Source organism: Pyxicephalus adspersus, chromosome 11 (assembly GCF_032062135.1).
Source record: "Pyxicephalus adspersus chromosome 11, UCB_Pads_2.0, whole genome shotgun sequence".
Classification (NCBI taxonomy): domain Eukaryota; kingdom Metazoa; phylum Chordata; class Amphibia; order Anura; family Pyxicephalidae; genus Pyxicephalus; species Pyxicephalus adspersus.
Window position 1 is genome coordinate 42,457,409 of NC_092868.1, and position 26,790 is coordinate 42,484,198.

At 39.0% G+C, this 26,790-nt stretch overlaps 2 protein-coding genes across 7 annotated transcripts in view; one reads left to right on the forward strand and one right to left on the reverse strand.

The window, feature by feature from the left end:
• Positions 1 to 13,629, forward strand: part of PUSL1 (pseudouridine synthase like 1) — a 52,887-nt gene extending 39,258 nt beyond the window's left edge. The window contains exons 1-6 of one of the 6 annotated variants that reach the window (XR_011922714.1): positions 58 to 3,199; positions 7,124 to 7,161; positions 7,839 to 7,903; positions 8,245 to 8,292; positions 11,107 to 11,217; positions 13,316 to 13,629. The gene's annotated coding sequence lies outside the window, so the exon portion shown is untranslated. Of the gene's footprint in view, positions 1 to 57; positions 3,200 to 7,123; positions 7,162 to 7,838; positions 7,904 to 8,244; positions 8,293 to 11,106; positions 11,218 to 13,315 lie in introns of those variants that run through there. The other 5 variants (XR_011922716.1, XR_011922718.1, XR_011922715.1 and 2 more) reach the window with 5 other exon arrangements.
• On the reverse strand, positions 10,672 to 26,753 carry INTS11 (integrator complex subunit 11). Its single transcript, XM_072426096.1, has 18 exons — positions 26,682 to 26,753; positions 23,219 to 23,295; positions 21,559 to 21,656; positions 21,369 to 21,442; positions 20,058 to 20,286; positions 19,361 to 19,459; positions 18,720 to 18,754; positions 18,442 to 18,580; positions 17,360 to 17,424; positions 16,355 to 16,544; positions 15,884 to 15,967; positions 15,288 to 15,377; positions 14,946 to 15,108; positions 14,679 to 14,786; positions 14,415 to 14,476; positions 13,308 to 13,450; positions 12,394 to 12,523; positions 10,672 to 11,045 (listed from the first exon to the last, which is right to left on the reverse strand). The coding sequence occupies exons 2-18, from the start codon at positions 23,244 to 23,246 to the stop codon at positions 10,980 to 10,982; spliced, it is 1,803 nt and encodes a 600-aa protein (XP_072282197.1). The 5' UTR covers positions 23,247 to 23,295; positions 26,682 to 26,753; the 3' UTR covers positions 10,672 to 10,979.
• Between the last annotated feature and the right edge of the window lie 37 nt (positions 26,754 to 26,790).

The window sequence follows — 26,790 nt, forward strand, 5'->3', positions numbered from 1 at the left end:
TATATTGTCAATGCGGGCCCCCAGAACTACATCTCCCAAGAGTGCTTTTCATACACACTGTGTAAAAGCAGGTATTTGGGAGTCACGGTCACAGCATTGCTTTGTTGAAAAAAAATTTCAATGTATTCATGTGGAGATGAAGAAGTGCAGGGCTGACAATTCTTTTGAGTTTTGTGCAGCAAATGTAGTGAGCTCATTACAGGATGTTAGGAGCTTACTGGATCCTTTTTTGTATTTCCATAAAACTTGGAAAAAATGTACATTTATTACCATAATGTTCTGCATAATATATCTATCTATATCCTAATTTTTATTACCACAAACATCAGGTCTAGTGGTGCTTCTGTATCATGTCTGAGGTCATGTGATCTGAAGCAGACCTGTAAGCTCGCGGTCCCATTCTTTTAGCAGGTAAGTTCTTGCCACCAGGGTTGGCGTAGGTGGACAGCTACAACTATCCGTGCACATTAAACCTAGTGGAGATGAAGGCCATCTTGGGTGACAACTAGGGATGAGCGAGAATGCCTCTGGCCTCCTTGCGAAAATTTCCTCGAACTTTCGATGGGCCTGCGAAATTTCGGCGAACAGATTTCACAAAACCATGGGAAGATCAGCAGCCCTGAGAATCCTCCTGTTTGTGATCCCCAGCACTAGAGGATAATAACCTCTAGTGCCCGGGGATCGCAGTGGAACTGCAGATGATAAGTACAGCCCGGTGACCGTTGGAACTCCATTAGGAGTTCATCTGCAGTTCCACTGCTATCTTCGAACACTAGAGGTTAATTATCCTTCAGTGCCCCTGGATCGAAGTGGATTCTCATAGCTGCATTTATTCATGTAGTCCTGGGAATCCTCCTGTTATGGCGTTGCATTCATTGAACAGCACAGCCTGCGATTTTTTTTTTTTTTTGGCAAATTTTTTTTCTTTTTAATTAAAATTCAAGCTTAATCGGCGAATTTACACGGGCCGTTCTTGCTTACAATTTTTTAAAAACTCGCTCGCTCATCCCTAGTGACAAACATGGCTTCTTCAATGTGTGGTAGTGAGCAAAGCTACTCAGGGGCAAGAAGTATGCCATTAGCAAATGAATATTAGGAGAGGGAAAGTCTAAAATATGAATGGAGCTACCACATTTGCAGAGGTTTTTCTTGTCAAAGTGCAAACTATTTTGGACAGTTGTGGGTAGAGAAGCAAAAAAGCAAACTTTCCAAAATGAGAAATCCCCTCTTGTAATCCCCAGACACCAAACTTGTAAGCAGAACTTCTTTCCCCTACGGAAAATCAAACACACACCTTCTGTTCCTTTTTTTTGGTTTCTCATCTTTTTCTGTACCACAGATGATGGTCCCCAGAACCAATAGTCACACAGCTAACAATAAAACCAGACACCTTGTAAAAAGAAAGTTGTGGCTTTACAGGAACATTTTTGTATATAAAGTGTTTGGCGTTCAGGAAGTAAAAAATTTGACTTTTTATATAATGGTTACATTTTCTTTATTTCAAAATGTGTTTCCTTTCATGTCTGCTGAATCCTTTTTTTTTTCTTAAGTTTAATTTTTGCAGACCTTTCATTTCCTGTGGTTTTGTTCGCTTCACTGTGTATTAATAGAGGTGGTTAGTCTTGAACTGACACAGAGAAGTGTGCACGGCTGTTGAGGTTGTGTTTGCTGCGACTGAATCTTTAGCAGATTTCACCATTTTTGCAGCAAAACCGCCTGAGGCTCGGCTGACTTATCCCATGTTAGGATGGACAAGAATCAGTCTATGCAAGATGCCAGCTTCAGTGCCTGTAGCCTTCAGGCTGACTTCCAGTATGGCTTTTTCACAGTTACGTACAGCCTGGTGTTTATATTGGGCCTACCGGGAAATATCTGTGCATTGTACTTCTTGTCTCGGCGCAAACAGAGATCACGAAGCTCCAACGTCTACTTTGTTAACCTGTCTTCTGTGGACTTTGTGTTCATATGCTTACTACCTTTTCGGATTTATTACCACAACACTGGAAACAACTGGGTGTTAGGGGACATAGCTTGCCGGATTATGGGCACCCTTTTCTATGCCAACATCTATCTGAGCATTGGCTTCTTTACCTGTATATGCCTGGACAGGTATCTTGCAGTTGTTCACCCATTGATTTACCTACGACTCAAGTCTAGTTTCTTCCCATTATTACTGACTATTATCATTTGGGTGGTCTGTAGCGCCATTGTACTGCCGTTAATCCTAGGAGGTCCACTGGACAATGTGTCGGAGAACAGCACCCGTACGTCTTGTTTTGAAAACTTCTCCCCAACACTTTGGCAGCATCGGCTTGTTACCTACAATGTCTGTGCCTTGATTTTTGGCTTTCTGCTACCTTTTACTGTTATAGGAGTGGTCTTCCCAGTGATGGCACGGAAAGTGTGCCGAATCAAATCAAGCATTCATCGGAAAGTGGCCATGAGGATCATTGTATTTGTTTTTGTCATCTCTCTTTTTTGCTTCCTACCCTACCACATCACCCATCTCCTGCACTTCCTCATGAGAATGAACATCATTAGGACATGTGCTGCCAGCCAAAGTATCTACAAGTTACGGAGAATCACATTGGCCTTGGTAAGCCTCAACAGCTGCTTGAACCCCATTCTTTACTTAATTCCATACCTTAGCCGTGGGGTTTATCTACCAACATTACCTTTTGCCAGGAAGGAATACGTCATTAACGATGTGCCAGTTAAGCAAAACACCCCCTCTGTAGTCACTTCAACCACCTGTTTACCAAACCACAAGCAGTCCAGTTCCATCATCTTGGATGCGAAGGTTGAGTGGTCAGTACTGTAACAAGGAACCTTGTCATTTCAACATGCCTTTCATTCTGGACTCACTGGGACGAGGAGCACTCACCTTGTGTTTATCCATCAAAAGTCAATGAGGAAATGATAGAACGCTTCCCCAATTTTTTGTGGTCTTGACAGGAAGTGATGAGGCATCAGTAGGGACACACATTTTATCGAAAGACTGTTTTGTTTAGTATATTGTACAGAGCTGGAATTGAACTTTACAATGTAGATTAATTCTATATATTTTTTTGGAAAGTTCTTTAAAATTATTTGTTGTACTGTTATCTTTATTTGTCATGTGATTTTCTTGGTTTTTTATGTAGGGTAAAGTGCAATTACCCATGGCAGCCAGCCTATGGCTTTCACCAATCTGACTATGGTAAATTGGGCTTATGTCGGTTTTATTGTGTAACAGCACTTTTCAAAACCCCATCTTCCTTTTCACTTATTGGTTGCGATTAGACTCTGTCTTCTTATACTTGTATGTAAAACTTTGGGCACACTAGTCAATTGTTCTTTCAATAAAGGAAAACTTAAAACTTTAAAAGTAGAACTGTAAACAGGCTATGGATCCTTTCAACAAGCAGCAGTACATGTGATATAAAACCAGCTTTACTGAACTCTGTAGCTGCAGGTTCTGTGGAGTAATTTATCTTCACATTTTGGAGCAGGACTTTTATTTTATCAACTTTGTTCTGTCTCTTTCTCTCCATGAAAGATAAAGTTACATTTTTCTTGGTTTTATATTTGTCTGTGACCCCATTGGCGTCTGTTGTGGCTAGGATTGGGTTTTAACGATCCCAGGAGTATGTTTATCTTATGTTTACCTTATTCTGTCAGTGCTCCTGAAAAACGGGTTCATGTGCAATTTGACCAGAAAGTTTTTTCAGCTGGGTGGGATGAAGTTGTAGGCGGGTGGAAGCCCCTGTATTGTGACCCAACTTTTCAGTAGTCCCCCAAAAGCAGCTGGGTGTTTACCGAAAAGCGGCGGGTGGTGCCTCCAGGTTAAAGGCGCTGAGGAGAACACGAACATTTACACTATAAGTATGACCATCTATACCAGCCATTCTCAACCAAGGCTTCTTTAAGCTCTAGCTGGCTAACCTCCCATAAGATGGTCCCTGCTTAGTTCTGGGCCAACAACTCTTGGCCCAAGCCAGCTACATGAAACTCATGAGACTCTGCAAAGATTGTACTCTGACCATTAACCATTTTTAACAGTTCATCAGGGGTAAAAAGGCTAAACAGGGCTCTTTTACAATGTTGGTGCATAAAGAAATTTTGTGCTAGTTATGTTATTTCTAGCCTTTTTTAACAATACACCCCTTTACAACTGTTAGCTTTTGCCTGGTATCCCCTCCCGGGGTCTGTTATTTCAGGATGTACTAATAATACTCTGATTGTGTTTTTTGCCAATAATATGTATTTTGTCTTCATCCTAAATGTTCCCTTTTGTTTTATATATAATTTTCTACAAAGTGTTTGGATTTTGCTATAAAGGATAGATGTGCTCCCTTAACTTGCCAAATGCACTTCTAGGGCAGGTGTGTCAAGTTGAAATAATGCATGGGCCCAGTGAAAGATCTTTTACCTTTAATTAATGAGGAGAATCTAGAGTGCAGCTCGCATGGGTCACTGGGGGTATGAGCTTTGTAACACGACTCTGGCAGATTCAAGTTTTATTGGTTAAAATTAGAAACTTGTTTTTTTTATTACATTACACTTATTGTATGGGGAGTTGGGAGGTGTGGGGCATATCAATACCCTTACCCTCTCCCTACAAACATCAGCTTAAAGCTATGTTTCTCGAAATTTGATTTTAATTTTGGAAGCAGGGGTTCTCAGATCAAAATGGTGCACTTACTCCCCTTTTCAAGTAACCTCTCCTTCCCCATCATTTTAGGCCACTATAGTCTACTGAACATCGGCACCAGGGAGATCTGCATTTTGTAAATTCTCAAAATCTTTCCAGCCCTGCAGTGTGTCCCCTATGCATTCTTGGCCAAAATTTAGGTTTTTTTCTCCACCAGATGTGGTTCAATGGGGGAGGTCAATGAAGGCTGTGTAACACTGGGAAGGACTTTGAAAATTCCGAGAAGACAGTGAGTGTCACTGGGTGGGTTGCACCATGCTGATATTTTTAATGTGATAAAGGTGCCAGAAAGGATTTTCTTGTGTTTAGCTGCTGAAATGTAAGGTCACAGATCCTTTATGAGCTCAAGAAATGCTTGGGTCCTCATCCTCAAAAAAATATTTGTCTGGAAAAGGGCTAATTAGATCCCTATTTATTGTACAATGCCAAGTACTATGGTGCTTTATAAATAAAGTTTAATAATAATACATTGAGTGCCATCTGTGTTCTAAAAAAAATAAAACTCAATTTAACTTGTGGGTCGTGCCATTGGCTATCCAGTTTCCAGTTCATAACTCCAGCTAGGTTTATGTGATGATGGGGAGAACCAGCTGATCTAAACCTGAACTCTTTATTCAAGAAGAGTTGGTCTAGACCTTTGATCACATGACCAGCACCATTGTCTGAAGGGAAGGTTGGATTTTTAGCCTCTCTTCATTACAGTGTATTCCATGAAAAGGGGACTGGAACAGCTTTTATTTCAAGAGAGACAAAAGCTCCTTTATAAATTACAGAGACCTACCGTATATTGGGGTTGTCATGTAATAACAGGAAGTGTGTTACTGGTGGGATCAGCATTCAATAGGAGCGGACCATAGTGGCCTGCTGCAGCCAAAGATTTCAGTTGACTGGAGCAAAATAAGAGAATGGTAAATCTTGATTGGTTGCTGCTCTTTGCAGACTCTTAATCCTCCCTAATAGGTAAATATCCCGTTCGGTAGAAACCCAATATGCAACTTCCTATCATGGCCCATTCACTCCTCTGTTCTGTTTGTTAGGTTTTGAAGAATATGTGCAATTTTAGACAAAGTGCACATACCTTTTTGCCTCTCCTCTACCCCACAATTTTATCTTTGTATTTGTTCTGTGACTGCATCTTCCCAGTGCTTTCACCCTGCTAGTAAAATCTTCACATTGGAGCTATCTAGCTATTTGGAAGCAGTCCCACAGATGTCTATGAGAACCCAGCTGTCTAGCTGGTAATCCCATAAACGTCCATGAGAACCAAGCTATCTAACTAATATAGGTGGTTCCACGGAAGTCCATGAGAACCCAGCTGTCTTGCTATGAGGACTTGCTATGAGGAGGTAATCCCATATAAGTCCATGAGAACTAAGCTATCTAACTAATATAGGTGGTTCCACGGAAGTCCATGAGAACCCAGCTGTATAGCTATGAGGAGGTAATCCCATAAAAGTTCATGAGAACCAAGCTATCTAATATGGGTGGTTCCATGGAAGTCTATCAGAACCCAGCTGTCTAGTTAAACATAGGAAGTCTTACAGAAGTTTATGAGACCCCAGTTTTCTAGCTATGGGTAGGCAGTTCCATAGAGGTCTATGAAGACCCAGCTATCTAGATATAAGTAGACAGTTCCATAAAAGTCTCTTGAGAATCTAGTGGCCTAGCTATAGGTAGACAGTTGGCTAGAAGTCTATGAGAACCCAGCTTTCTAGCTATAAGGAGGTAATCCCATAAAAGTCCATGAGAACTAAGCTATCTAATATAGGTGGTTCCATGGAAGTCCATGAGAACCCAGCTGTCTTGCTTTGAGGAGGTAATCCCATAAAAGTCCATGAGAACTAAGCTATCTAACTAATATAGGTGGTTCCACGAAAGTCCATGAGAACCCAGCTGTCTAGCTATGAGGAGGTAGTCCCATAAAAATTCATGAGAACTACTGTAAGCTATCTAATATAGGTGGTTCCACGGAAGTCCAGAGAACCCAGCTGTCTAGTTAAACATTGGAAGTCCCACAGACGTTTATGAGATCCCAGCTCTCTAGCTATGGGTAGGCAGTTCCATAGAAGTCTATGAAGACCCAGCTATCTAGATATAAGTAGACAGTTCCATAAAAGTCTCTTGGGAATCTAGCGGCCTAGCTAAAGGTAGACCGTTGGCTAGAAGTCTATGAGAACCCAGCTGAACCCATACAGTTTCACTGCCTGTATACTTCTTCAAACAAGGAGACCACATCACCAGATCATTCCCTTCAACACCAATCTCCCAATACAATTATATGTGCATTTTATTTTATGGTTATCAACCTAATATTCCAATAAACATCCAATCACGTGCCCAAAAAACGATATTGGGGATTTTTTGCTTGTGATTGGACGATTGCTCAGCTTACCTTTCACTAATATTTAATAACATATTTCTCACTTTTAGAAGGAGGTCAGGATCATCGGCCCCCTTACTGCTGTCAGGTGAGGATGTCTGTCAATATTTGTGTATTTCCTTTGTGTGAGTCTTTCTGAGGTTGTGGCCACACTAAGGGAAATAGTGGCTTTGTATTCTATGAGGCTAATTCTGATAAGAGGTGGGCAATGAAGACTTTTATTAGAGATGTTAGCTTGAATGAGTGCTGAGAATGGGGGAATGAGCTCTGTTTTAAAAAGGATTATGTAAATCTCCATTGCTGAACTCGTTCTAAAGAATGCTGAGTGCTTGGATGTAAAGCTGATCTCTTGGTTTCAGTAGTGTCAGTCACACACAGGAAACAAGCATGAAGATAGCTGCAAATCAGCCAAACACCTGAGCTTTGTATTCATTCCTGGTCAATAATTCAGAAAGTATTAAAGACAGAGGATCAGAACACCAACCAGGTCAGCACTGGCACCTTACATAATCTGGGAGGGACAGGTCTGCTTTAATTGTAATTCAAAGCAAATCAAACACAGCCTCTGAGTTGCAATTTTTGCTGCTCAATAAATCAATGGTTTATTGAGCTCAATAAATCAATTTTTTTTTCCTGCCTGAAATCCAGTACTGCCCTATCTGCTGTGTTATTAAATGCTGTGTTGTCAGCCCTGCTCAGGAAGTGCTCTGTAGTCCGGTCACAGTTCCTGTCCCAGGGTGATCACATTTCTTCTCTACAATACAGGAGTGAGCGTTGTCACCCTAGGAAAGTGTGAGAATAAAGACTGAAAAGAACACATCTAAGGAGTGGTAAGCTGCATTTTATTACTTCTTGTTCTTTAGATTTATATGGACTTTGAATTCTATTTATACAGAAATTTATATAAAACCTGTTTCCATATTTATCTGAAAAGCAACAGTAAGTAAATTATCTGAAAACAGAGGAGAACATACAATTATATTTTACTCATGCAGAGTTCTGGTACACTTTAAAGCCCGGGTATCTAGATTGATTTTGATAGTATAAGGAAGATGGGGGGAGGAAGTCAGAGGAAATTCTTCTGAATGAGGGGAGGAGAAGTGCTACTTGTGTACTTGCTGCATTTATCTGAAAATTATTCTAAAATGCTTTTCATATTTTTTGTTTGCAGTATGTGATAAGCGGTGCATGAGATGTCATTGGCTACTATGGGTTCCCGGTAGGTTTATCATTAATTAAATTGATAATTCATTTTAATCAGTTAAAAGAAAAAAACTGTTCTCCATAGAAACTGTCCACTCACTCCATACAACTGAAAGGGGACACATGATACCAGATTCACAAATTGAAAAAATCCTAATTTTGGACTGACAAGTTTATAAATTAATACAGAATATGGACAAGGTTAGCCGAGTTCACTAGAGTGGCTGCCAATCTCAACAATGTCTGTAGTTCATCCTCCTACTGTCCAGTCTGATGAAGGCCGTGTATTTATATTATGGAGTACTGTGTATGCTGTGTTGTAGTGACACAGAGTGCATCCTCTGCAGATGGAAAGTTTATCTGTCCCCCACAGGAAACCAGCAGTTCTCCACACCCTGCGTAGATAAATCTACACGCATCTGTGTACTAATAATAACAGACCGTGATATGTAGATTACTGGAAAAGCCACCAGTGGGCAGTAAATGTGTCCCACCAATTGGAGCTGATCATAGATATATTTATATCTGGAGAATGTGATTGTAACATTTAAGAATGGCTATTGTGGGAAATGATGGCTACCCGGGCTGAGGACTGCTTTAAATTTGGTAGTCAATATCTGTCCGTGTTCCTTTGCACTTGAAATTGCTATCTTGGGGCAAGTATGTAGATAGTGACTGCTGAACCTTCTCTAGGTTTAGCGATCTATATAATAAAGCAACCCATTTTCCCAGGTGGAGGTCAGAAATTATTATCCATGTATCGATTGTCTGACAGGTTTACTATATCATCGTTTGAAGGAAAATTATTAAGTCACATTTATATTATTGTATCCTATAGATAATGAATGGTGGGTTTCATTTCCTACTACTGTTTTTTGTCCTGTAAATACCATAATCCTGACTGCATCACTCTGCATTTTCACATTATGTACTTATCTTACATCTCACTGTATATAACATACACCTTACTGCACCACATTGTAAAACATCAGCCTCAATTCTTGATTGACCATATCATTCTGTACATAGCATCTTGGCTGACTTTTTCATTTTGTACTATAAACTTCTTACTCATAACTTCACCACTTTGCATGCTGTACTTGTATGTCCTGTGTATGGCCAATTCTGCATGCTTTACTGTTGTCTAATGTTACATACTCGTTACTGCAGCACTGTGGACACCCAGGTTACATAATCCTTCCCTTTAACATTCGGTACGTGGTACAATCATAACAGCATTACTTGGTACTCTACATTCTCCTGCTACACATTGTATGCCATCTATGTATGTTATATGATAATGATTGCACTACTCTGTACTCTATACTGTAGATTTCATAACCTGATCTCTGTAGTTTGCTCCTGTACTGTATGTTACATACTGCTGACCACTCAATGTATGCTGTACCTGTAAGACACGTGCTTCAAACAGCACCACCCTGTAAGCTGTGCTCTGTTATTTACGCCTGACTGCTTCAATTCCTTATGCAGTTTTGTAATTTAAATGCCACACTTTCAACAGTACATACTTCTAACTCCTCTGCACATTTGTGCTCCAGTCTGTACTGTATTAGAGATATCTGGCTTCTGTACCCTTACATAATCGTGACTGCACCAATGTCTTGCATTGCATGCTCCAGACTGCTCCACTTTGTACACTGTACTGCAAGTTACATAATACATGACACCAATCTGTACACTAAAACACCTAACTGGCTTCACCTTGGAAGCTGTGCTGTGTTGCATGCACCTGAGTGTACTATTCTGTGTGATGTACCCTATGCTACACACAAGTGACTGCTCCACTCTCAGCTACTCCATTTTATTTTGCATGCTGTACTGAATCTATTTTCTGCCCTCCACGCAAACACACTTTGTTTGCACTATTCTATATATTCCTGATGGCTAAACTTTATTCTGCATGCTTTGTAGTCTATCTGCACCTCTCTGTATGCTTTGCTAAGTCCAACACTTCTGACCATTCTGCATGATCTGTTGTATGCTACACACTGACTACACAATTCTATTTACAGTTTTATATGTTGCATACTTTTTTAAAGTTGTAGGTTACAAACTCTGTGCTGAACCACTTGAACTTTACAGTACATTCTTCTGACTTCTCTTTCTACAGGGCAGTGTAATCGGTTGTGGTGGCAACTCAAAGTCTTGCATGTTTCCTGCCTTTCCACTCAAAGAGAATAGTCACCAGGGCAGTCTATATCTTAACAGGGGACAGACACTCATACAGGCTCCTTATTTCTTTAAATAAGATTTAAGGGCCAGAAGCGTGTTAAACTCGGTTTAAACTTTTAACTAACTTTTAGTAGCATCTGCAAAAATCTATTATGTTAAAGTAGAAAAAACATGAGTTAAATAAAAGCACAACAGATGGAGATACTTTTCCTTTATTTATTTAATTTTCACTTTGAAGTCTGAAAAAAATGTTTTTTCTTTAAATAAAATATGGTAGTGCTAAGCACACAAATCCTGCACCGTCCAATATGGAGTCTCTTTGGGTAGTCAGGTGACCCCGGCTTGTGGTATGTGAGTTCACATAAAGCAATCCAGGATTGTCACAGTGACTTTTCCTCCCCAGCTTAGGGTGTGTAAAGAAGATATTGCCTGACGCTAAGCAGGCCATGTTCTATACAAGTATGACAATTTTCCTTCCTCCATAAATCCAGGAGAAATGGAGGCAGTAGTCTAGCCTGTGCTTTGTGGTAGGCCTTTCTTCAACAAAGAGGTCAATAAGCTTCCCAGCTCTTCATCCTAAGTAGTTGAGAAGAAAAAAAACATTAGAAAAATCATGATTACTTTTACTATTTTCCAGGATTTCTAACGGCAGCTCTGTATATGCAGGAATGGACATTTTATTATCGTTTTTCTTTTAAGAAGCCGGGATCATGACTGAGATGGCTATAAGGGGAATTGTCCTAAACTTGTGAGTATTAGCAGAGCTTTGAATTAGCAAACTGTCAGGAAACCCAGTGTACATGCCACCCATATGAATGTTAACAGAGCCAGAGTGTCCGAAATATGGAGTAGAGAGAATAAAGCAGAAGAAATATCTATTTATATACAGGGCACATATGTGACCCATGTTAGAATAGACAGATGCACATCTACATGCGGCCCCCATTCCTGTACAGGTAGAGCTACACACAAACTTAGGACACCAGTGTCTATATATGTGATCAATCACTTACTTTTTATATACCTGACAACAAAATGACTGGAAAAAGCACATGTGATAATATCTAATCAACGATTCTATGTACAGCAAAGGATTAGGGTTATTGTGTATGATGACAAAGAAGAACTTAGGGATAAAATATAATGAGCATTTGTGCATTTCTTCCAAATCAGTGCAGTAATTCAGCCTGAAACTCCGAAGAGGAGCTTCCTATAATAAAACCCTGCCACTGTTACTCTCTCTATTTGTACAGGATAACTGGTCTTGTATCTGCCGTCTATGAGTTTTCTGCAGCCTGTACTGAGTGGCTCTGCTGGGTTACTCCCAAAGCTTGAAGGATAATAATAGCTAGGGCTGGTATAGCATTTGGTACACAAAACGGATTTAAATCCTTTGTGACTATTGAGGAATGTTTTTGAATTAAATGTTATGTTTTATCCAGGGTTCAGCTTTAAATGTCTTAACACGGCAAAACTGTTAAAAAAAAAAAAAGTACAAGGAAAACTGATTCAGATAAGATCCTTTTGATCAAAAGAATTAACTAAGGCTGGCCACACTTATTACAATCTGAATATAGAATTCTCTTTATATTTACTAACACAGATGTAGCGTGAGAGCCTACCTGAACAACCCATGCAATTTTTATCTAACCTGGCTGGCCTTTCACCACTTATTTGTTGGTAAAATAAAATTGTACAGATTGTAAGGTGTGTAGAAGGCTTTATGCATGATTGCGACTGCCTATGGCTATGCACACCCCAGCTTGACATAATAAATTTGTTGCTGTCAGCAGAATTTACTGACACTGTACTTAGACAAGCTATTATAGAACATATAGTAAATTTAATCAATGGATGAGTTCCCAGTGTAAATGGCTTAACCCCATACCTGAACCCATCCCACTGTAGTACACATCAATATTACCTGGTAGGTCCAGGATATCAGCAGAACTTTTGTGCTGGGGTCATCAGAATTGGTGGAGACTTGAAGAAGGATGGATTCCACCATGATGGAGCCATCTGGGAGATGTTGTACCAGACGGTCTTTCAGCACACTGTGGGAGGATACACACAATATATACTCAGCGTTTCTTTATCAGACAATACAAAACACTTGCAGCTTCCAGTTTTAGGTGGGCACCTGTTTTGGGAACTGAGCTACAGCTGAAGGAGCTAATGTAGGTTAATGTAATGTTAATGGAGCAGAGCACATCATTAAAGTCAAACTTAAAAAGAAAATTGTACATTTCAGGATGTTGCCAAAAAACTAATGAAAAGTCTGTGTTAAAAATCTTCCTTATGCTAGTCTAATGCCTAGATTGTAAGCTCTCCAGGGCAGGGTCCTCTCCTCCTTCTGTGTCACTGTCTGTTTCTGTCTGTCATTTGCAATCCCCTATTTAATGTACAGCACTGTGTAAGATGTTGGTGCTATATAAATCCTGTTTAATAATGCCAAACATTTTATCATATTGATGTGCCTCAGCTGTAGATTTATAGATTAGCCACTAGAGGGAGCAAATACTCAATTTTCACTTACTAAGCCCCCTATTCAAGTTATTACTGAAATAAGATATTGGCCACACAGGGGGTGCATTGCATTCAGTAATTTATCTGGGAATCTGATATAATAAATGAAATATAGACTTCACTAAGCTGTGTTTATTTGTGGGAGGTGTAAAGCACAGCTACAGCTAGTTGCTCTATCAAATGCAGAAATCTAATGAACACCAATTCTATGTAACACATTTTTGTTTGAAGCACACACTATGCCTTTATTTAGTCAGGGGCTGGAAAGGGAAGGCTTTTAGTTTTTCCTTGTATTTCATGTTCCCCACTTGCCTTTTTAGGTGGTTGTATATCCGCAGCACAGTTTCCGGCTCCTTATGTGAATCCTGAATGTGAATCCTGCAAGTAAACCTGAGCTGGTGTTCAGTGAGGCCAATTTCCTTGAGTGCTTGTTCTGGGGACACCAGGCGGAGGCTCTGTCATAGAGAGAACAGCCATCAACATGTACATACTCCTCATAGGTATATAGACTATAACTTAGTATTATATATTAGAAGGAATAGCACATTTGTGACAATGCTACTTATCTATACAAAGTGTTTTTTGCTACAATTCCTTTTTATTACAAGAAAATAAAGACATACAATGAATCTAACATATAGCGTAAGTCTCATGCATGATATTCACTTATCACACAATACACAAAGCCAAACTCTGGGTGACATCAGGGCCACTGTCTGCATTATACTGTAAACAAAGGGCATCATGGTAGGCCCATGACACCACACACGCAGTCTTTTGGATCATATGACACTGGGCATCATTTAACCCAAAAGACTGTGTAGATTGTAATGAAAAAGAAGTACTGGGGGAAAGAAATTTAGGGTACCTAAAAAAAACTGTTGTGATTAATATTTAAGGGCAGCCACTGCCGATCCCTTCTGGATCACTATGTCAATCCACTGGACCCAGGGAAATTATGCAAATAAAAGCATTTGATCTCCATACTTGTTCCAGATCAGGAACGAACAGTTGAATTTACATTTTTTTTTTATAAAGAGTAAGCAATAACAGCCAGCAAACTTCTCTTGTGACAAAGAAAATGATTTAAAGAGTTGAGAAACAATTCACTGGAAAACTGTAGAAAGCTTTTTGAGTTTAAAGATATTTTTCCCAGTTCACAACTAGATTTAAAAAATGAGGAATACTGCAGTATGATAATCAAATTGTATGAAAAAATTGTTTCTATGCCAGCTTCTTGATTTTGCTCATATATTTAAAAGCTTTTCTTTCACTGGCTCTCCATAGCAATGATGCACAATATTTTCTTATCAGGAAAATCAAGATAGCTTTAACAAATCCGAATGTTTAATTTACTTTAATTATTATTTTATTTATTAACAGCATAAATACATAGGTTGTGGCTTCAGTTTTACTTACATTATCTTTCATTATCAGGGTTCCATGCATCAGCCTGGGCTTCTTACAGTCTGGAACAAGGCCTACAATAACAGCAGCATACATCAGTGTGTGCATATGTATATAGTTTTAGTATAAAGCTCCCTTCTAACAAGAGGACAGATATTCGTTCAGACAGGTTCAGTTCATGCATGTGTTTACATTGTGTTTTTTAGGTGACTTCCCTCACGTTTAGCTTTAAACTAAATCTCCCCCAGACATCAGACACTGATCAGATTGACTTACTGAGTGCAGTCTCTTTCTTCAGCAGTCCCAGGGAAATATCCACAGGAATGTTGGGGTTGGTGGCAATAGTGGCCGTCTCCCCGTTAAATGGCATATAGCACTGGATATCTAGAGACACAAAGTAATTAGGAGAATACAGCAAAAAAAATAATCATCAGGAAAATATACTGCAGTCTACAAGACGTCTGTGTTTTAGGCTGAAAGGATCATTTAATATTAAATTAATAGACTCAATAACTGAGTAACAAATAAAAAAAATATACATACGGAACTCTTGCTCAATTTTTTGCTTTAAGAACTCCATCTTTTTGGCTTCTCCATGCACCAGTAACACATTCCGTGGCTCTGCCTGGCGGATCAACTGCATGATACCTTTAGCATCAGCATGAGCACTGAAGGACATGTACTCTACTTGCATCTTCACATCCAGCTGGCGGGGAAAAAAAAAACGCAAATTAAATTAATGCGTTTAAAATGAATACAGACACACACACACACACACACACACACACACACACGTGTCCCTGTTGTAGCATTTAGGGGACCATGCCATTCATCAGTGTTTATTTTGCAATTGGAAATGCATTTAAAGCATGAAAGGAAATGTACCGTTTGTCTCCCTTCCATCTCCAGCTTGCGCTGGCCACTTAGGATCTTGTGACCAACTGTGCCCTGCACACAGTAACCGGGCATGATGACCTACACAGGAACAAAAGAGAAATAAAACAAGAAAGTCTGATCATCATAGCAAACTCTGGGAAGACACAATCACTCTGGTTCTCTGTCTTATACTGTGTAAAATAAAAACAATAACATGAAGGTTTAAATTCTCCACTTTACTGTACACATTACATAGAATGCTTTTCTGGTGTAATAGAACTTTACAGCCAAAACTAAGTCTATAGGGCAGGTTGCGAATAGTAAAAGCAAGCAGTCCAGCCGTGACACCTCCAAAAATAATTGATCCCGTTTTAATCTGCAACCTTCCAGAGCCTGATGGCTTAGAATTCAATAGGCAAATTAAATAAAAAAAAAATTAATGATTATTGAGCCCACTAAACTTATATATATATATATATATATATATATATATATATATGTGTGTGTGTGTGTGTGTGTGTGTGTGTAAATAACTAAAATAAAGTGTTTACACAGTCTGCTAGACATCAGAAGATGAAATACATTCAGATAATACTAGATCTTACCATGTTTTTTTCATTGCCAGCCCATTTACGGAAAATTTGCAAGGATTGACCGGCATGCAGCATTCCAGGAGTTGCAAAAACCACCTGCAAAAATCAAAGCACAAAATGATCACAAAAATATTTGTCCTTGTGCACAATAGTCAGCTGTGAAGTAATAAAGTAATCAGTTTTCTGTGTAGAAATAAACAATTAGCACACCAGTGGCCCATGTCATACACTAAGACCCAATATGTCCCCCCAGCACAGAAAACCCCAATACTCTATAAAGTATTTTTTATTGAGGTTACACATTGATATACGTAAATACATACAATTCCAAACGTTAACAGGCAAACATAAAACCTTAAGGTACAAACAACAAAATGCATGAAGTTGTATACATTTAGGCGTATAAGTAAAATTCACTAAGTATTTTTAACGTTTGCAGTCTACTGTAGACAACTTTAGGTTAGTAGGAATGGGTTTCCTCACCATTGGTCCAGGATTGTCTGCAAACGCTCTGTCAAAGGCCTTGATATGTTTAAACTCAAACATATTCCTTTGTACAAAAGTCTTTCTGATCTTCTGATTGGTCCAGGTAATGAAGAGTTTGTAATAATGGTTGGCTTTCTCTGTCAGACCTGTTGAGAAGTAAATTGGGGCTTTCAAGTTCATCCGTTCCCTAAGAAAGAGGAAATACAGGATTATGCTACAGCAAAGCTGGACGTGTCTTGGTTATAAGAAATGAATAATGGCCTCCAGAACTCCACAATGTGTTTTTTCCCGAGACCAAAACACAAAAACTAATTTTGGAGTTCCAGGATTCCTCAAAGTAAAGCAATCAAGGAAAAATATTTACACGTAAATATACTGTACTTCATTCATACTTTAGGTAATGCAAAGTGAAAACAGAAAAATTTATCTTTGTAATAGAAAAAGGAGATCCAGGAAAATAGACATGTATTGTAGAACAATTGTAGAATTTTATTTAGAAACGCTAAAAAATACAATAGCAACTTGTATAATCAAATAAAGATACTGGAGTTATATTCAACCAATAAATGTGTTGGATTTAAAGTATCAGATTATAAGCAGGCCTGACGCGTTTCCCCTTATGGCTTCCTCAGGGGAGGTAGAGCCTTAGATTTGTGAAATAAAATGTTTAGGCCATGAGTAGATTAGTCAAATGACTTCCCAAATCCAAGTCTCTATCTAAAGTTCTAGCGAAACTAGTGGTTATGTTAGCCTAGGATTCATTTATAGAGACACAGCTCTTATTCTTTTAAATTATGTTGTTGGAACAATGAAATTTTGTGTTTTTAAATTTAATTCTGGTTGCCCCTCAAAAGCCTGGCTTTCCCTCCCTCCTCTCCTTCTCTTCCTCCCACAGATACATGGGATTATTTAAACAGCCAGCAGTAACTTTATTAAAATGTTACTCAAGGGCTGGATTTAAACATCCCTATTACAGTATAATAAGTGACAAAAAATTATTACCAGAAAGTTTCCAGCAAGATGCAGAGTTCCTGAGCCCTCCCCAAAGCAAAAACAGGAATGAGAACCTGCAAAGAAAAGCAGATCTGTAAATCCAATGACAGCCCTTCATGCTAATTACAACATTGTCATACTGCTAAAGATTTACATTTTTTAATTAGCTGTAAATGAGTTGATTTTGAAATTCTAACTTACCTAAAGTTAGTCATACAGTGTCAGAGCCATTTATATAATGTCACCACATGGGCATCACACATGGGCACACACTACTACACAGACATCCATGAATCATAGGCTAGGCTAATTGACAACTCTCAACACTATCCATAAATAATATGGCAGCTTTTCCCTCTGCTATTTTACTGGCTAAATTTGACTTTTGTAATCCAAGAATCATCCTAAAATATGTCAACAAAGAAAAAAAACACCCCCAAGATGGCCAAAGATTGTCTCCCGGAAGACAAGACGATAGGGGTGTTCTGCAACTGAATGGGGTTAGGTCCAATTTAATGTCTAATATGTGGCCCTTGGACCCAAGCAGTCAGAAAAGCTGCAGTGATCTCTACTAGCCCTGTGTAACATGTCCCCTGTTTTTGACCCTAATCCTGACAGTCCTCTCTGGTATCACAAATGCTGCAGTTGAGGCCTTCTATACCTCGTAAGTTGGCAGCCACTGCTTAACGTGAACCTACCAATACATAGTAAAGCAGTTCAGTTTTGTGGCATCCCCTGCAGCTGCTTATACATTATTTTCTTTGCTCCCATTGCCTCTGTATTAAACCCTGTATAGACTCCCAAGTCATGGCAATATGACAGCACTGGGAGTCTGTCAGCAATCCATAAGCACCAGGTTATTACAAGGGAAAACTAAGCAGCAGAGAAGTAAAAAGAAACACTATAGGCAGTTGAAGTTAAAGGCTGCCATTAAAGTGTAATGCTGTGACCCTGTCAAACCACAGGGACAATCTGTTGATGGGTATTTCCCAAATGAATCAACAGTTATTTAATTTAGAGATGGAGTGTGGGAGGAGAAAAGTCAAGTAGTTGTCAATTGGAATAAATTTATTGGACGAAAAAAAAGTCACCTTTCCACCCTTCTCTACAGTCTCGTGGACCTTCTTCAGAAAATCTCTCTCACGACAACGTTTTGAGTCTCTGATAGTTGTAGCATATGTGGATTCACTAATGAGCACATCAGGACGGCACTTGTCAATCCAGGCAGCTCTGCAAAAGACAAACATAAATTCTGAGCTCATGATATGTACAGAACACTCACTGTTATCCTAAACAATGAAATAGGAAAAATAAATTTATTGTAGTAATAACCTCCACAACACAGACACACACATTACAAAATGCTTACCCTAAATGTCGATCTGGAGTCATGTTGTAATCTCCCTTGAAAAATAAGAAATCATATTAGATCATTAAAAGATGAAGTATACTGTATTTTAGTGAGCACATATTTGAAAATATGATTGCAGTGTTTACTTTAACCTATTAGGGGCCCATGCACAGATATGATTTGTTTCAGTGCATACTTATGGACCAGGCCGCGTTCAAAAGAAACACAGCGCAACACAAAGAATGCCAAATACAACCACTGACTTGCCATATGTACTGCTGAAGAAGTAAATGCTTTTCAATAAATCATCTGATCCATTGTGATAAAGAGGAAAAAAGAACAATCATTTTGTTTCACTGCAAAGCTGGAAGCAGTGCATGTATATGATATAAACAAAGATGGCAGCACCAATGTATACATAGAATCACAAACTGTATACAAAAAGGTGGGTTATAAAATATCAGCATACTTTTATTAAGATTATTTACATTAAGCATTACCTTAATGTAAATAATAATGTATACCTTAAACATATTAAAGCGCTAAAAAGTGCATGTTTATTTAACACAAAAAAGAGAGGAGGGTCAAGGCAAACTACTATACCTCTGCCAGACACAAGTCTGGCCGGCTTTATTATAAAATCTAGTAAAGGTACTTACAGTATAGACAACAGACTCAGAGCCAACTTTAATGTGGAACATGGCAGCACCCAAGACATGTCCGGCATAGTACGCTTTAATTTCTAATTCATCATCAACCTGAAAAATAAATAAACAGAACAAAAGCTGTCAAATGATTAAAGAAAATGCTACATAGATGCAAGCTAACTGGCATTGTGTATTTATATATCTCAGAGGCACCCCATACGTTAGATATCCTTTGGGAACACCTTATTCTATCCCTCTGACACAACTACTTTATATAGGATGATGGAAACTAGTATGGAATATACAAATGGTGAGGGGTGCAGTAGAAAGACAGTAATACCTTTAAATATGGATTGTAAAAGGGACCACACCACAGGGGATTGCTGGAGAAGCTTCAATACAAAAAAGCAGCTTCAGGCAAAAAGTGAAATTGTTCAGTGAAACAAAAATGCTGGCAGTCAAAAACTGCAGCTTAATAATAAATTCCATAGAACTTATTGTAATTAGGTTTTTGGTAATGAACTGGGAACCAGACTTTACATAACAACTCACATGTAGGATGGGTTTTGTATGAAGTACATTATACAGCAGGTCAGGCAGCCTCCTGCTGCTGGAGAACTTTAAATCTCATTAAAAGCAGAGTTATCTGCAGCCACTAAATACTGGAATTATTTCCTACACTGCTTATTTTCCATGGTATTCATCTCACCTGCACAGTCTGATGGAGGTTGACGGCCACCACTTTCTTCATGCAGTCCTTAATCATTTGGGATGTAAAGAAGTTGGTTTCACCTTTCTTATCCACAGTGATCTTCCTGTAATCCTCCAGCAGAATGGGACAGATGGCCTTGGTTGGATGAGTCATGTAAATTGGGCCATCAAAACCAACCATTTCACTCATGTAAGGCAGAGCTCCGCAGTGATCTAGGTGGAAGTGGCTAGAGGACAGAAAAAACATTAAGGGACTATTCACACTCAATAAAAAGACAAGATGAAATCTGATTCCATTAGGCCCATATTACACCACTGTGCTGTGTGTGGAGTGAAAATAGAACATTTAAATGCAGCATCCCTTATAGTTACAATGTAAAGTCCTTATTAAGCTCCATGGTTGCAAAGACCAATGCAACAAGGTTCAGACATCCAGAGCTGCACAACTGGAACGTACACACTGCAGCACAGCTGTGAGTGGTCATAGAAGGTGCTCATCAAATATAGTAGCACATAAGAAAATCCCACCAGAAGGGTGGAGAACAAAATTTATAAAAAAAAAAATTAACACAAAGCGACCTATTTATAAAGCAGTAAATACATTACCTGGTAGAGAATCAGTTACTGCCATAAAAACGTATGGACCTGGAAAAATTCTCCATCATGGAATGTTTTAGTAAATGTCAGATTCACAGCTTTATAAGTAAACCCCTAAGATTTCCCTATTAAGATACAGGTATTCCCCGAGTTAAGGACATCCGACATACTGACAGCTCCTAGATACGAACGGGGCTCCTCTGCTCGTTTGTGTGCAGGATGGAGGCTTGACGGGGGGGGGGTTTGCATGACTTGCAGAAGAAATCTTGTGCTAAACACAGCTGAGCAACATCCTGTAACTCTTTAATGATCAAGAAAAACTCTGCAGTTGTTTCTTTTTGCATATCAAAGCACAGCTTGCTCCAGAAGTTAATTAATGTTTAGGCTCCATAAAGTTTTTTTTTTTTTGCCTTGTTTGTAAAAAACTCACAGTGAGGATTTTATACAGTAACTGACACCTCACTGCCTAATAATATGTTGAGACAAACATCTGTCCTAATTACATTTATTAAAATAATGTACATGTTCTGACTTACATACAAATTCAACTTAAGAACAAACCTACAGTCCCTATCTCATATGTAACCCGGGGACTACCTGTACTTTGAGAATGTTAGGATTAATCAGGTAATTGATTCTCTTAATTCTAGCACTATCTGTGCAAAGCTATGGTAACTTTTAATTAGGAAACATTTACAGCCACTTCAGTTACCTAATAATAACGCAATCCAGAAAGTCTGTGAGACGACCATTTTGTGTGATGTAAGAGAAGTCAGGAAACCGTCGCTGTAATAAAATAAATAACAAAACTGAAAGGATGTTCCTGCAGGAATCATTGCTACAATGCAAAATCCAGACACATGTAATACGATCCATCAGAGGTATCACATGTGGAGACTCACATCATCATTGTATCCCATGTGCATTCCACAGTCCAGCATGACATTCTTCCCTCCTATAGACACCAGAATGCAGCTGCGTCCAACATCCTGACCAGCACCTGAGAGATCCAGAATACAGAACACGAGATTAGCACAGCTATGAAGGAGCACAGAGATGGAAGATTTACAGTTATAAATTATTACATTGGGGAGGAGATATCACTGGTAAAACAAATGTGGGTAAAAGGGTTAGCCAAATTTCATATTATATTATGTAATCCTGTCTCCACACTAATCCCAAACCTCAACCTGTAAATAATTACTTCATAACACTTAAAGCGTACCTAAACTAAGAAATTTCACTTTACATAAAAGGGTGGACAACACTTTTATGTAAAGTAAAAATTCTATTATATGCAGGGAGATAGGGGCAAATTTATTTTTCATCCTATGTTACCCGATCTCGCGCCTGGGTCAGGTGATGTCAAATAAAGAACCATGAAGAACAGCATGTGAAAAGAATATTAAAAAACATATGTAGAACATCTCTGCAATACTTGCACATTTCCTCATGATTCCTTTAGGACAGAACAATACTTTGTCATCTGCCAGAAATGCACTCAGATCATAAGGAGTTGTCAGTCAATACCCCACCTACTTATTGTAGTGTTAGCCCTGTACAGTGTCTACTGTATACCATTCTATAATACTCTATAACCACCCCCTATAGATCTTCACAACATAAAACTAACATTTCTGTAGTCTATAATTAGGTGGGCTTCTTGCATGAAGTGTGCAGAGGACACAGGGGCTATGAGCTTCCTGTGTCTGTTGACTAGTATTCCTATAGACCCCCCCCCCCCCCTAAAAATTCTGTAGATGTGCAAGCTGGGGAGCGTTCCTTATCAAAAAAGGTGTTTCCACTGCCTGTGGCATTGTACACCCATTCAAGCCTTCTGGAAACAACTAATACAATATATAACTCAGATCACGGCATGTACTCTTTCATTAGACCCCAAACTGATGTTATTCAGCCATTGGGATGATATTTCCAATAGCAATAGTACTCTGTAATCACATCGACAATGGAGAAGTATATGCCTACTGGCTGCCAGGTGAGTGATTATGCAAGCATGGGTTGCAACGTCTTCTCCACCTAATAAAGATGTTTCCACTGATCTAACCAACAATGTATATAGAAAAATTAGATGCTGAAAATGCTATCAATAAAGATTCACAAAAACATTTTTTCAACAGATGGTTCGCGTTTATACTCAATACTCTCCCAGATGGAGAACGAGAGGCTGTGCTCCACCCCATTACATTATACAGAAGGTTTTATAATGAGGCAAAATAGTTTTTAAAGGGCCACACTTGCCGTTTGTTCAGCTACTTTATCGCTGTTACACATTGTGATTGCTCCTTTGAGGGTTTGAACACACACACACACTTTGCAAACATTGCTGCACTCTCAATATGGAGAAACTAATGTAATTGTATATCAAAAGTAATTCTGTGCAAAGATTGTTTTGTGTCTTTAATGTTCAAATTATTGTTTCATTTTTCTGTATTTTATTTTATTCTGGTTTGTTAAACATTCTTTGAAAAACCACAACAAAAAATATTTCAAGTGTTTCAAGTTAAAGTTTGCATTCGAATATGAATGGAATGAATGTCTTACCCAAAGGGGTAACTTTGATTTCCGGCATCTTCAGGTGTATAGATCACTCAGATACAAAGGTGGCAATAATTTAGAACCTGTCAAATAAGAGATGAAAAGGTTAAAAATGGCAAGCTAAGCGTGCTGGCACATTTACAAACACCACAGACTGATTTGTGTTGTATATCCAAGAGTTTAAAGTATGTGGGGAGAAGGAGATAGAGAATATGTGTTTAGAGTTAAGAATTGACATTTATATATAACAGAGTACACAGTCTGATTGCCGTCACATTTAATTAGGGAAAAAGGTATGTGACAAAGGTGAGCAAGGTATCCCAAAAAGTAAACATGTTTGTCCATATGTTTTGGTTCAAGAGGGTTTTTGGTGTGTCCCCACACCTCCTCTACCATCACAAGTGTGTTTTTCGGGGCACGCCTGTCATGAGTGGTGTGACTTTGACAGAAAACAAGGTAAAAACAGGGTGCAGCAGGGAGGGACCCCATCTCAGAACAGCATCAAGAAGGAGATCTCACCTGGGCAAGGTGGGTCTCAGTCCAGGGGCAGTAGATAATATATAGCACTAGACACTTGAGTGAAGGAATATATACACTGAAGGAAAAATGTGTTTCAAGTTAAGAAATAACATGTAGATATTACTCTATAGAGTATATAGAGTAATTGTCACATTTAATTAGGGAAAACGAGGAGAGCAAGGTACCCCAAAGGGTAATTATATTTTGAATCAAGAGGGTTTTTGGTGTATCACCACATCCCCCCTCATCATGAGGGGCACACTTGTCATGAGTGGTGAGATATGGCAGAAAACAGGGTAAAAACTGGGTGCAGCAGGGAGAGACCCCCTCTCGGCCCGACATCAAAGAGGAGATCTCACCTGGGCAAGGTGAGTCTAAATCCAGGGGCAGACGCGTCGTCTGAATATGGTGTGGTCCCAGGTACGACTCCCTGGTGCGGGCTGTGAACGGGACTCCCTAGTCAAAGTGGGATGTGAATTATGCAATATCTGATGATGTATTGACTCATTGATAACATGACAAAAGTAAACCGTGGTCTATGAATAATTAGAACAGTGTGCCATTTAATTGTACCATTATAATTTCTGGTTGATCGTGGATCATTGATGATGATTATTGATTATTATGACTACTTGTTATATATATATATATATATATATATATAGTTAATATGTGCAGCAATAAACCTTTTGATTTGCTTTATTGCCTTGTGCGTTTCTACATTCTGGTGCATGCGAGTGACATCCTTGTATATCAGTTTTGTCGATGGAGTTCCCAGGCAGTGACTTGGTGAGAGTATTTGTTCTCAGCAATACAGTAAGATAACATTCTACATATATATGTCTCCTGCACACTGAGAATATTGTGAAAAAGCAAAGGTGTTACCACCCCATGCTAGCTTCACAGGCCTGTCTGCACTCTTATTTATTGTACAGCTTTATGTAGAGTTTAATTACATTTATGCTGTTTTGGATTTTACAGGTTTTTTTTTTTGGTTTATGTAGTTTAATTGATGGTTTTGATGCAGCAAATTATGTAGTTTTTTTTTTTTTAAGGAAGTACAAGTACTTTAAAATGTAGAGCCCAGTGTTCAACCCAGAATTTTCTTAAAGCCGGGTGGGAAGAAGCTGTAGGCAGGTGGCGGCCCTGTATTATGACCCAACTCTTCAGTAAGCACCCAAAATCAGCCAGGGTGTTAGTGAAAAGTGACGGGTGGTGCACCAAGCTAGAAGGGGCCAGGGGAGAACACAGTCGCCTATAAAACACGGTGAAGACTATAAAAAAAAAAAAAAACTATAAATAAAACTCTGTTTTAATTTTTGTGTTTTTAGTTTAAAATTTTGGTAAATAGTTTATTGGTTTACATGCTGGCAATTATAGGCTGGTCAATAGAGTAGAGTGTCAGCTTTCTGGCCAGGAGTTCTTGTTCACAAAAGCAGACTGCGTCTTCATATAGTTTTACGATGGCTGAGCTTGGCAGTGATGAAATGCTCTGAATGTTGTCTTTCAATCAATATAGCACATTATCATACATCAACAGATTTACATTAGAGGAGTCAGAGTTGATGGTACCATAAAATGAGTTGGAGGTTTTTTGTAGCAACAATGCACAGCCCTGTTCAGGAGAAACATTACAGCGACTGCTAGAGAATATACCCCTCTACTAGATCGGTGGTCACCAACCAGTGGTCTGCGAAAAAATCTTGGTGGTCCACAGAAAAATGTGGACATAATTTGCAATTTTTATGTTTATTATTAATAAAACAAAAATAATATTCTAATAAATTCTTGTATTCTGAATTACAATTTTCATCTTTATATTGCACTAAGTTCAGCAAATTGTACTAGAGACGGAAAAACAGAGGAGGGGCTACATATCAAGTTGTATGGGGCAACCATTGCCGAGCCGTACGCTTCAGTATTGTTTCCACCATTACAACACTCACCCCGCTCTGCCAATACCGATTCTCATCCATCGGGTCCCGCGTTGTCCCAGAATCCCACCGCAAGCCGGATGCCGCCATCTTTGTCTCTTCTTCCTACGTCACCTGACCTAGATTAAAAAAAAATACCGATCTCACGCATGCGCAGTTTTTTTTTCCACCACGAAAAGGCACCTTCTGCACATGCCAGAGATGCTCAGGCATGCGAAGAAGGAGCACCCAAGAGCCTTCCTGGATGCGTGAGGTAGGTATCCTGGGAGGCTTTGCGCTCCTATTCATTCTCAAACAACGAGAATGAATAAGAGCGCAAAGATTGGAATGAAATAAACCCATTATGAGTAAGAAAAAGCAAACAAATATTTTGCATTTCTTTAGTAATACCAAAGATAATGCAAATATTGATAATAGTAACAATAGTAATACTTCACTTAACCATGAGCTGATCAATGAATCAGAGCCTCCACAGTCCTCATAAGGCACCATTAAGAAAATCATTATTTTACAAATGTGTTTATCTTTTTTTAAAAAAAAATCATAATAATGGTCCATGGAATTTAAAATTATGAATTTAGAGGTCTGTGAGGTCTGAAAGGTTGGCGACCGCTGGTCTAGAGAGCGCCAGGTGCTACCAGCACATCACTAGAGACTGTAAGAGACCGTACATGAAGAATATAGGGCGGCTGGGGAATAATTCAGGAGGCGCATTACATGAGACTGTCAGGGCCATTATAGGCCCTTTGCATAATAGAGCCCCCACATTTGCTCCCTACAGTCCCCCTAACAACTGATATTTTACCTTATAACAAACCATATAATGATTTAATGTCAGGGTGCACTGGGTGTGAAGATATTCAAAGAAATATATTTATTAATATATTAAAATAATAAAGTCAGACTGTTTAGCCAAAGCTCCCATCTCCGAGCTCTATTCATATTCCTGTACCTCGTACAGCCCCCGGTGTGTGGAGGGAGTACACAGTTCTCACCATATACTTTGTATTTCTTACCTCTTCCCCACCATCACTTCCCTACACAGGGCAGCGCCATGACACCAACTACGTCACGTGACCAGCTCCCGCCTCAACCTGCCCCTAGAATCAGCACGGCCAATCAGAA